Source organism: Vespula vulgaris, chromosome 3 (assembly GCF_905475345.1).
Source record: "Vespula vulgaris chromosome 3, iyVesVulg1.1, whole genome shotgun sequence".
Classification (NCBI taxonomy): Eukaryota; Metazoa; Arthropoda; class Insecta; order Hymenoptera; family Vespidae; genus Vespula; species Vespula vulgaris.
The window spans coordinates 9,119,350-9,132,008 of NC_066588.1; the positions used below are offsets into that span (position 1 = coordinate 9,119,350).

The 12,659-nt window shown below is 32.8% G+C and overlaps 1 protein-coding gene across 1 annotated transcript; it reads left to right on the forward strand.

Annotated features, from left to right (window-relative positions):
* The first annotated feature begins 3,445 nt into the window (after positions 1-3,445).
* LOC127062550 (fatty acid synthase-like) lies at positions 3,446-12,659 on the forward strand. Its single transcript, XM_050990997.1, has 19 exons — positions 3,446-3,732; positions 3,819-4,069; positions 4,157-4,388; positions 4,481-4,899; positions 5,146-5,436; positions 5,532-5,739; positions 5,880-6,040; positions 6,120-6,437; positions 6,532-7,025; positions 7,119-7,423; positions 7,494-7,901; positions 7,992-9,013; positions 9,084-9,322; positions 9,409-10,102; positions 10,234-11,062; positions 11,192-11,652; positions 11,744-11,998; positions 12,082-12,336; positions 12,406-12,659. Exons 1-19 carry the CDS (start codon positions 3,543-3,545, stop codon positions 12,532-12,534), a joined length of 7,161 nt encoding a protein of 2,386 aa, XP_050846954.1. The 5' UTR covers positions 3,446-3,542; the 3' UTR covers positions 12,535-12,659.

A 12,659-nucleotide genomic window follows, 5' to 3' on the forward strand; every position in this document is an offset into this window, starting at 1 on the left:
AAGATGACGTTCGTTATGTTTTTATGTTTTATTTTATTTTATTTTATTTTATATGTTTATATGATTTATTATTTGTGGAATATATTTTTGTTTTAAGAAGATAAATTATAACCTGCATTCCGCTTTATATATCGTAGATACTCATAAAGATTCGCGAAGAAAAGTATGAATTAAATACAGCCATTTTGGCTGATCCTTCTCATACTTGTATTCCGAACAAAAGTTATATAGTTCTTGGTGGCGTGAGAGGTTTTCATTTGAAAGTAATCAATTGTTTGTTTCTTTGAAATAATCAAAATATTATCATTACTTTGAAAAATAGTATAAATAATGGTTATAAACACATGAGAATCAAATTATGGAAATCATATGGCGTAAATATCAAGTTCCTGGATAGTCTCGATGCGACTAAACGAGATGTCTGCGAACTTCCTTTAAAAATAGAGACTGATGAGAGTTCAGTCTATGATATATTCAATCTCGCGGAATCTTTGAAAAACATTTTTTAGAATTTGTAGAAATGAAACTTCACAGACTTTTGAGCAATGTTTCAGAGGAAAAACGCTGATCGCGAAATGTATGGATGAGATAACCAGAAAATTATGTGCAAATTTTTGATTAAACCGACTTTGTAGTTTTCTCTTCTGTCTCGTGCGGAAGAAGAAATTCCGAACAAACGAATTACGATATGATTAATTCTATTATGGAAAGAATAGTAAAAAAAGATTTTCCTGAATTAGCTATAGAATGGGGAGCGGTTGGAGATGCTGGACTGATTGCTGATATGCAGAATTAGGATACTTGTTATCCTTGGGACCCTACAGTAAAATATATTAATGTAAAAAAAAAGTATTATCATCACTATTATCTTCGTTAAATCCGTCTCTACAGAGACAGTATAATGAACTAAGGGAAACATCCATAAAAAAATCATACAAATAAAGACTACAAGAAGATTTATGTACTGGCTTACTTCAAATAATTTCAGAGTATTTCAAGGAATATTTCAAACAATAAACTCTTTATTTACAAAGCCATCTGAAAATGTATCTGGTCATACGGTCTGTAATTCTGGGGCATGGCAATCAAATCCAATATAAAGAAAATTGAAATGTTACAATCTCATATTTTACGTATAATTCCAAATTCATTTTGATTCGATAGAAACGATAGATATTAGGACAATCGTAAAAGTACTATCAGGTGAAGAAAAGATTATAAACCTTTCGAAGCTACATCAAATCAGAATCAATTACTACATAAAAAACTGTCTTACCAAAAATTGCTACTCAAAGTCTTCCAGAAGTTTTAAAAGAAAACACCTCATGGATCTACTTCTAATCAACTTCTAATATACCACACATGCACATAAAAGTTCCAACACTACTATACGTTACTTAGTGATTGTCGGTAACTATATTGAAAGTTGCACGATATATTAACCACTACGGGAGGTGTAAATAATTTTGCATAGAAATTGGAAACACGAGTAAAAGGATGATAAAAGAAAATAAAATTCATTTACATCGCACAATTTGCAGTCGTAGATTCTTGTTACGTCAAATCTTTCGTACACCTTGTACTTACGTACGTCTACTTAGAATTTATTCTTTATATCATTATTTGCAGTTTACATATCATTCCTTAGCTTATTTATCTATTTTACATCACTTACAATAATGATTATAATAATAATATAAAACGTAACAGTCGAAGCATAGATTCTTTATGTTCGAGTTTCTACTTATCAATTCACTGTATAGTTATTTCCCTAAATATCTGCATAGTTTCATTAAATTTTCCAAAATATTTTTTGAGCAGTTTACAAATCTTACTTATTTTTCGAAATAATTACTCATATTTTAGCGTCACTATTAGGTAGATCATTTAGGGTACGAAAATTTCCGGATATAAATGGTGTATACATTGCGTCCAATATAAATATAAGATTTTTTATAATGAAATATGTATCGTATTATTTAACTTGATTTCCTTGTCAATGAATAGTGTTAACTCATTCCTAATTTTAATAGAAAAACAAGGTTTAGTATAATATGTATTCATTAGAATGACTATAAATAATATACATATAAATGATTTAGCACAATGTCTGATCAAAATATAGGTTGCGTGTTATATAGAATGCTTGCGAGAGATATATAACGTTGTTGTAAAAAGAGATTTATCTTTAATGATTATAGTAAAGGTGAAGAACTTCGGTTTATTTTTCTATAATATATTTCTATAATATATTTCGGGCAGAGAAATGAGAAACAAGAAATTCATGAATATACATAAAAAGGCAAAAGAATTCTACCAATTTTTCAGATATGTCAACTCAGAACGAGGCGAAGAAGCTGTTATTTCCAAATCGTGGGTAAATTTTCGAGGAATTAAAAGCTAATTTCTTTAACCGCAAATATTCTATCACTGATGACTCGTTACACACTTGGTTTCGATTATATGTATTCACACAATTTATTTTATTTAATGGAGCAAGCTAATTCTTGTCATCTCTCGTTCTTCTTTGATATATTTTCAGAGTTTATTCTTTCTGTATATCAAGTGTGTTACTTACTCTTTATTGGCATATTATATAATATTCCTAATCTTATTCAAATTTTTTACACTTATAAAAATAATAAAAATACGAGCTAGAATCGAACAATTTAAAAACTCGGAAATTTTTTACCTTCAAAATTTTGCCTTTCGATACAGTGACTATCTTCAATTGCAAAGTTCATACTTTCATGAAATATTTTTGAATTTTATTCACTCCGATATTTTTTAAATAGTTCGTGAAAAAATCCATACATTTTTCATATTCATTCCAAATTCTGTTACTTCAAAGCGTTATTTCTGATATGAAAGATTTTTGATAAAATGCTACCCGAACCCACAGAAATCCGACAAAACACACACATCCGAAAAATACATATTTGAATTCCTATTATCAAATATTTAGCGTATTTCGATCGAACATGACATATTTTTGGAAAATATTATTGTCCATTGTCGATGAAATATGCCATTGTCATTGCAACATCGTAATATGTAGATATATAATACTGCGACGTAAATCAGAAATAGAAATGTAAATAGGTTCCGTTTTTTCCTCTTCTTAAGTATAACTTAATTATACTGTTATTTATTAAAATGACATACATACTACGCAAAAAGATTTTACATAAACTTGCTAAGATATAAATTTAAGATTTGCAATTAAAAAATATCTATCTATCATAGCAATAGTAGACTTTTTTTTATTAATTAATGCCGACGTAATATCTAATTAGAACAGAATAACAGGAAGTTCTGGAGACAAATGTATTCATTCTTTATTTCAACACATTTAAAACAAAGGGTTAGGAAGAGTGCAATATTGCGATAGATAATGAATTCTTTGAAAAGGATATTAGTTGTTATAAAAGAGGATTCATCATCGACGATTTCAATCATAATAGAAACGTATAGGTGGTTCTAGTTCAGGTCCGATTTCTGTATTATACTTTGGGTAAAAAATCGAGATATATCAAAACATCATGACAAGATATGAAGAGACTAAAAAAACGTACAAATATCTCAGATATGCCAAGCCAGAACAAGGCGAAGAAGTTGTTATTTCTGGATTCGCGGGCAGATTTCCCGAATCCGATAATATGGAGAAATTGAAAGATAATCTTTTTAACTGCAAAGATTGTATCACCGCTGACGAACGTCGTTGGAAACTAGGTAATGATTATACTAATTCTATTTAATAGAGTTAACAATAATAAACAAGTTAATATTAATATTTTTCTGTCGTTATATTTGATAAGAACATTCGGAAATTCCAAAACAAACCGGCAAAATTAACAATATTAAAAAATTCGATGCCTTATATTTTGGAACACATTTCAAGCAAGCTCATATGATGGATCCAATGAGCAGAATGATGCTGGAACATACTTATGAAGCTATAATAGATGCTGGGATTAATCCAGAAGATATTCGAGGAACAAAAACAGGTGTATTCATTAGTATATGTTTCTCAGATACTGAGGCAACTATATTTCAAAGCACTTTTCAGGTATTTGAAAAGATCAAACGATAAGGATATAGAATATTGTTAATTTATACAGATAGATAAAAAAAGGATATGTCTCTTTAAATGTAGATAGCTGGCTTCGGTATCACGATCTGTAGCAGAGATATGGTAGCTCAAAGTATTTCGTATTGGTTGGGTGTAACAGGACCATCATACAACGTAGATACTGGATGTAGTTCTGGTCTTTACGCGATGGAACACGCTTATAGGGCTATACTTAGTGGAGAATGCGAATATGCGATAGTCGGTGGATCAAATCTTTGCCTCCATCCATATACGTCTCTACAATTTGCACGTTTAGGTATTGATTATACTAAATTGTTTAGAGGGTTTTTCTTTTTTAATCGAATTATCATAATAATATTAACTCTTAAACTTGGATAACTCTAACAGGTGTGTTGAATCAGGATGGTTGCTGCAAGGTTTTCGACGAAGATGCAAATGGTTACACGCGTAGTGAAGGCGTCTCAGTAGTATTTTTACAAAAAGCAAAAACTGCTAAGAGAATCTATGCTACGATTGTTCATACGAAAACGAATTGTGATGGTTACAAAAAAGAAGGAATAACGTATCCATCTAAAAAAATGCAAAGTACTCTTCTTGAAAAATTTTACAAAGAATGCGGTGCATCAACAGCTTGTATTCCTTACATCGAAGCTCATGGTACCGGAACGAGGGTCGGAGATCCTGAAGAATTGAATTCCATAGATCAGATTTTCACTAAGAATAGAGCTAACCCTCTTAAAATTGGTTCCATCAAATCGAACATCGGGCATACCGAAGGAGTTAGTGGAATTTGTTCCATTGCTAAGGTAAATATCGTTCGAAAAATAAAGCATCACAATTATTCATTTATTAGTTTATTTTCGATATTTTATTGAGTTATTTAGAATTTACATAATTAGTTCCAATATATTTAGTTTATTGTTTATAGTAACATTTTATATTGTTTATATGCTTAGTTAAATTTTAATGCTATTTATTAAATAAATACACGCATGAGCGTGTAAATACAAACACACACACACAGATACATACATACTTGTATATATTTATAGGCGATAATATCGATGGAGTCTGGCATAATACCGCCAAATATTAATATCAACACACCACGCAAAGACGTAAAAGGTTTTAGAGAAGGACGAATCAATATTGTTACGCAGTTAACTCCGTTAGATGGTGAATACATAGGCATTAATTCTTTTGGCTTCGGTGGTGCTAATGCTCACCTTTTACTCAAATCAAATCCAAAAATAAAGATCAACAATGAAATACCAGATAATTTGCCTAGACTTGTAGCTGTATCAGGACGTACCTCAGAAGCAGTCAAAACTATATTGAATGAGGTATGCAAAAAGAATCAACATAATTTTTAAAAGGGGAAAATAAAGATAGAATTTGATAAATCGCGTACGTAATATTTCAATACATTTCTTCATAGATCGATAATCGACCGACAGACATTGAATTTATTCGCCTTCTTCACGATATTCATCAAAAAGCAATACCAGGTCACTTTTATCGAGGATACGTTATAACTGATATAAAACAATCTGGCACGAAAATATGGGACATTGAAAAATTCTGTGATACGAAGAAACCAATATGTTTCGTCTTCCCTGGAATGGACTCGCAGTGGCCCGGGATGTGTATGAAAATTTTTATTGGAATATTACTTTGTTGACATTAAAATTTATAAAAATAATAGTTATTACAATATACAAAATAATGATTATTACAATAATGGTTATTACAATCAGTGAATTATATAGTATTTGAAATATATTAGGTAAAACACTGATGAAATTTTCAACATTCGCTAAAGCAATAGAGAAATGCGACGCTGTTTTAAAACCGCATGAGCTCCATATTTATCAGATTTTAACTAGAACAGACAATAGCATATTAGACAATACCTTGCACTCGTTCGTCGGTATTGCTGCGGTTCAGGTAATGTCGACACATATTTAATCACTTACGATGTCTGCACACATTCGGCAACACCTGATAATTGGGAGAAATTGCACAGATCGGCTTGGTAGATCTTTTAACTTCAGTAGGAATACTACCGGACTACATAATTGGGTATTCTGTGGGTGAACTTGGTTGTGCCTATGCAGATGGAAGTTTGACACTGGAGGAAACGATATTGGCAGCGTACTCGCTAGGAATATCCGTAACAGAAGCAAAAATACCTCATTATTCTGTGGCTGTAGTTGGGCTTGGTTATAAAGATTTAATAAATATATGTCCTAATGATATCGACGTCGTGTGTCATAACGGGCCTGAAAGTTCAACAATTACCGGATCAGCTGAATCATTGAAAGCATTTGTTGAAAAGCTACAGGTTAGTTTTACGCCAGGGATGATCCAACAAATAATAAGAATTGCTTGGGTTGATTTGTTCACGATAGATCGTGTAATATTTTTTTGTTTGACAGGCAAACGAAATTTTTGCAAAAGTGGTGTCGGAGAAAAGAATACCGTATCACAGCCGCTATATGGCTTCAGCTAAAAGCACTCTTTTGGCAAATTTAAGAAAAGTTATACCAGTAGCAAAACATCGAAGTTATAAGTGGTTGAGTACATCGGTGCCACGGAACGAATGGTCGAGTGCACAATTCTCGTCAGCCGAATATCTCACTAATAATTTGTTGAAACCTATATTTTTTGAGGAAACGACGAATTTAATTCCTAACAATGCCATTTCCATTGAAATTACGCCGCACAGCCAAGTAGAAGAAATTTCAAAGAAATTATTGCAAAAAACGGTTATTGCATTAACTCAGAAGGATCACAAAGATAACGTAAAAGTTTTCCTAGAAGGATTAGGGAAACTGTATAATGGTGGCTTACAGCTTGATCTTGCTAAACTATACTCACCTGTAGAATATCCTGTAAGTCGAGGAACTCCAATGATATCCCCTCTTATTCGGTAAGAGTTACGTGAATTTAAATCACGAGAAGGGTTAGTAATTTTAAAATTTGTTGAAATTAATGCAAATATTCATTATTATATAATGTGTAGGTGGGAACATTCCGACGACTGGTTCACAATGGATTTCAATAATCAGGAGCAACTTGCTTCCGGAGAACGAATTATTACAGTAACGTACGCCACTGAAGAATTCAAGTATATAAAGGGCCACGTGGTTGATGGTAGAAATTTGTTTCCTGGAACAGGATATTTATGCTTAGTGTGGGAAACATTGGGAATGACGATAAACAAGCTCTACTCAGATAGGTCCGTTGTCATGGAAAATATAAAATTTAGTCGAGCAACAACAATTCCCAATGAGGGCAAAGTCAAAATGGTTGTCATGATTCAGAAAGGTAAATGCTACTTGTTATACATAAGTGACTTTTCAAAAAATTTAATACATCACGGATTTCAAAAAAATAGGTAGTGGTAAATTTGAGGTGATAGAAGGAAGTGCTGTTGTTGTCACTGGAAAGATTTATCTTGTCGAAACGAATTTATCGAAGGAGAAAATACCAACTGATGTAATCAAGAGAAATTTTAAAAATGAAGAAGAAGAATTAAATGAAAAGGATATTTATAAAGAGTTGAAGTTACGTGGTTATCAATATAGCGGTCTCTTCCGGAGTATACGCAGTGCGTCACTATCGGGCAGGAAAGGACACATTGAATGGAAAAACAATTGGGTTGCGTTTATGGATAACATGTTACAGATGAAAATCATTAATGCAGATACTAGAGATTTATTGGTGCCGACTGGAATTCAAAAATTGGTAATAGATACCGAAGCTCATCAACAGTATCTTCAAAGTTTGACTACTAATGAAAAATGTAAATATAAGGCTCATTGTCAAAGAAATATGAAGTAATATAGAGAGTTTTTTCCTATCGAATACGCACAATGACCATTTTTTATTTCAGATGTACCTGTACAATTTTACGAAAACATTGATGTGATTGTAGCGGGAGGTGTGGAAATACATAAAGTTAGCGCTACTGCGATCGCACGAAAACGACCTGTCAGTGATCCCATTATCGAAGAGTATAAATTCACTGCTTATCGTGACAGAATGGAAACATCACTACGAGAAATATTAACGTTATCCGTACATATTACTCTTGAGAATATACCAACGAACAAGGTGAAGACAATTGAACTCGTTCAAGATAAGGATAATATCTTAGCAGAGAAACTCGCTTCCCCGCTGGTTTTGGACATTTTGAACAAATTGCCTTTGGTGCAAGCCAATGTTAATGTATTCATACAGGGAGGAAAACTGGATAATATTCCTGAAGGTATCATGGTTTCAGAATTAAATATGATAGAGACGGGTGAAAAAGCATCATTCGCTATTGGATATGATTTGTTGACGATTGGAAAAAAGAACAATTTGAAAAAACTTCTAAAATCTACAAAAGACGGAGGTTTCATTTTATCTCGTGAACAAATGAATACATCATCGAACTTATCCATTTTACAGGAATTTCAATTACGTATAGTTCTAGAAAAACATACTTCCGAGGATTTTTGGGTTCTGTTAAAAAAAACAGATAAAATTCCGAAAAATACCATGATTATTGATGTTAATAGCAATGAATTTAACTGGTTGCATAAAGTTCAATCTATACTTGCCAGGAATGAAGAACAAAACATCGACAACACCAGAATCATACTTGTTGAAGAAGGAAACTTTAATTCGGGTCTCTTAGGATTCATTAATTGCTTACAGAAAGAAACTGGTGGGAATATCTTCCGAGCTGTTTTAATTCAAGATCTTAAAGCACCGAAATTTTCTTTAAATCTACCCCTTTACACCGAACAACTCGAAACGGATCTCGTTATTAATGTTTTACGTCCAGGGAACGTTTGGGGATCATATAGACATCAGCTTCTTCAACCTTGCGAGCCCAGACTCACCTACCACGGTATTATTAATCAACCGGTAGGTATAAAAATATTTTTGGAAATTATTAGCGTGTAGCATAAAGTAATACAAAAATATCTTTTAACAGGTACGTGGAGATTTAAGTACGATTCGTTGGGTTGACGGGCCTATTACAAAGGATTATCAAGGTGAAGATCTCGTTGGTATTCATTATGCAGCATTAAATTTCAAAGACGTGATGTTGTCAACGGGTAAAATATCGCTAGATGCAAACAGCAGTAGAAAAGATATAGATTACGAAATTGGATTTGAATACAGTGGAAAAAGTATTAGTGGACGTAGAATTATGGGTGTTAAGCAGAATAGGTGAACTCATTATTTAAATCATTATTATGTCCTGGATGCAAAATATTAGAAAACGGAAGTCAATTAAATAAATAATATTTTTTCAGATGTTTATCAAACTTTTGTCAACTGGACAAGACTTTTTCTTGGACTGTACCTGATTCTTGGAGTTTAGAAGATGCAGCGACAGTACCTTGTGTATATTGCACATCTATAGCTGCACTTTACATTAACGGAAGAATGCAGAAAGGTGATAGGATTCTTATCCATGCTGGATCTGGTGGAATTGGCCAAGCTGCCATTAATCTCGCCCTCCGTGAAGGCTGTGAAGTATTTACTACTGTCGGTACACCAGAAAAACGTAGATTCATTAAAGAAACATTCCCTAGTATCGATGATAATCATATTGGAAATTCTCGAGATACTAGCTTCGAGAAAATGATTTTGCAAGAAACCAATGGTGCAGGTGTAGACATTGTTCTCAATTCTTTATCGGAAGATAAACTCCAAGCGTCCCTGCGTTGCTTGGCTCATAGAGGAAGATTTTTAGAAATTGGAAAGTTCGACTTTGCGATAAATAATGAATTAAGCACTAAAATCTTTTTAAAGGGTATAAGTTTTCATGGTGTAATGTTAGATCAAATTATAAACACAAATGACGAAGTTAAAAATGAAATTTGTTTAATATTCAACAAACTTAAGAAGGAGAATGCGATTAAGCCGATAGTTAGGACAATCTTCGGCAAGGATCAAGTAGAGAAAGCACTTAGATTCATGGCAGCCGGAAAGCATATGGGAAAAGTAAGTTGATGGTCGCTGTATTTATGTATTTCATGTATTCATCTTATTTTATGTGTATATATATTTTATTATTCATGGAATTTTATTTTGTTTTAAGAATATGAGTTACAAATCTGTCTTATATGTCATAGGTACTCATCAAGATCCGTGAAGAAAATGAACCACTAAATACACCCATTTTGGCTGAACCTTTGTATACTTGTATTCCGAACAAAAGTTATATAGTTCTTGGTGGTTTGGGAGGATTTGGCTTGGAACTAATCGATTGGTTGATTCTAAGAAATGCTCAGAATATTGTCATTACGTCACGAAATGGCATAAAGTATGGTTATCAACACATGAGGATCAATTTGTGGAAATCATGCGGTGTGAATATCAAGATCCTGGTAGGTCTAGATGCGGCTGATCGTGATGCCAGCGAACTAATTGTGAAAACAGCTATTGAGCAAGGTCCAGTCGATGGTATATTCAATCTTGCGGTATCTTTGAAAGACGGTATTTGTAGAAATCAAACACCGGAGACTTTTGAGGAATCTTTCAAAGGAAAAGCATGGGCAACAAAATGTTTGGACGAGGTGACCAGAAAACTTTGTCCAGATCTTCGTCACTTTGTCGTTTTCTCTTCCGTGTCATGCGGAAGAGGGAATGCTGGACAAACTAATTACGGTATGGCTAATTCCATTATGGAAAGAATATGTGAAAAGAGAGTAGAAGAAGGTTTTCCTGGATTAGCTATACAATGGGGAGCGATTGGAGATGTTGGTTTGGTTGCTGAAATGCAAAATGAAGATAAAGAATTTGTTATCGGTGGTACCCTACTGCAAAGAATATCATCATGTTTACAAGAACTTAATGGGTTTTTGGTACAGGATAAAGCTGTGGTTGCTAGTATGGTAGTTGCTGCAAAGCGCGGAGATAGCGATGTGAATAATATTGTAGATGCTGTTTTAAAAATTTTGTGTATGTATTATGCAACCAGATAATTATTACTATTGATTTTAAGAATTTCATTTACGTACATATATATTTGCATGTTATACCTTCTTTACTTATCGTTATTTTCTTAAAAGTACCAATTTTTGACTTCAGGTATTAAAGACTTGAACAGCATTAATCAACATACTTCCTTACCTGAACTTGGAATGGATTCCATGACTGCTATAGAAATAAAGCAAACATTGGAGCGTGAATATGATGTATATCTTACTGCGTCAGATATTCGGAACTTAAACTTTGCCAAACTTATAGAAATGAATAATAAATCGACCGATAATAGTAATCTGAATGAAAACGATACAAATCAAATATTATCAATTACAAATATGTTGAGGCAATTGTTTGGTGAAGTATCTTCTACCGAATTAGCTATTCCACTTAAAACTAATCCGGCGGAGGATCGTGGAGAGATATTCTTTCTGCCAGGAATCGAAGGCTATGCTGATGTTTTCAAAACATTAGAATCAAATATTAAATCACCTGCGACATGTTTTCAATTTGCTCTTATTTATGAGTTAAAAACTGTTGAAGCTATGGCCAATTCCTTTCTACCGGTATATACTTTTATTAGAAAAATACATTTTGATAAATTGAATATTATTGGACATTACATATTAACATGATACATAACTTTACATTTTATAGCTTATATTGGATAAACTCAAGGATCGAAGTGATTTCCTGTTAGTAGGATATTCATTTGGATCCGTTCTAGCTATTGAACTCACGCGAATGTTAGAAGCCAAAGGATTTATTGGCCGGTTAATATTGATAGACGGAGCTCCTCAGCATCTGAAAATATTTATACAACAAAACTTGCGTTCCTCGTCGCAGGAAGAATTAGATAACAATATTTTGCTCGATATAATGAACGCGTATGTAGGTCTGAACGTTGTAGAGGTTCGTCATTATTTTTTCAAGACACATCTTTTCTTGTCCATTTTTGTGTTGTCCCATACTTATGTTCCAATATTACTTTGCAGCTTGAACTTGAATTAACAAAATGCAATTCGTGGGATGAGAAATTAAATGCATTTTTTAATGTTCTATCTCCCGAACACAAGGAATTATTTTTGAAGGGAGATCGAAGAAAAGCCATTCACTCACTTCATGTGAGATTGCAAGCAGTTATGGCATATAATCCAGAACCAATGCCATACCTAAGGACACCAATCACATTATTCAAACCGCAGCTTCCGTCTGTACTAAATGCTGCGTATGATTATGGATTGAAGAATGTATGTTTCAAAACTTCGTATAAATAATGAAAATGATATTAATTTACAATACAATGATGTTATTTTCAGATAACTGAGGCCAAAGTAGATGTTCACACTGTTGAAGGTAATCACACCACGATATTAGGTGCTAAGGAAATTTTAATGGCTATTAATGGTGAACCATTTGAGAATGCTGCAACAATTAAGAAAACGTAATTTAAGAAAACTAATAGAGCGTTGGTGATCTATTTGTCTTCTGATTTTTCGAAATAAATATGGGATATCGAATTCTTCCGTCAAATTTTTTTGTATTTTACAATAAAGAATATACAAGGAAAGTA

Bases quoted from the DNA above. Each gene is read 5' to 3' on its own strand.
- LOC127062550 (XM_050990997.1), top strand. From the start codon at position 3,543: ATGACAAGATATGAAGAGACTAAAAAAACGTACAAATATCTCAGATAT. The intron at 3,733-3,818 runs GTAATGATTATA...ATATTTGATAAG, and splicing joins CGAACGTCGTTGGAAACTAG to AACATTCGGAAATTCCAAAA. The intron at 10,103-10,233 runs GTAAGTTGATGG...TATATGTCATAG, and splicing joins CCGGAAAGCATATGGGAAAA to GTACTCATCAAGATCCGTGA.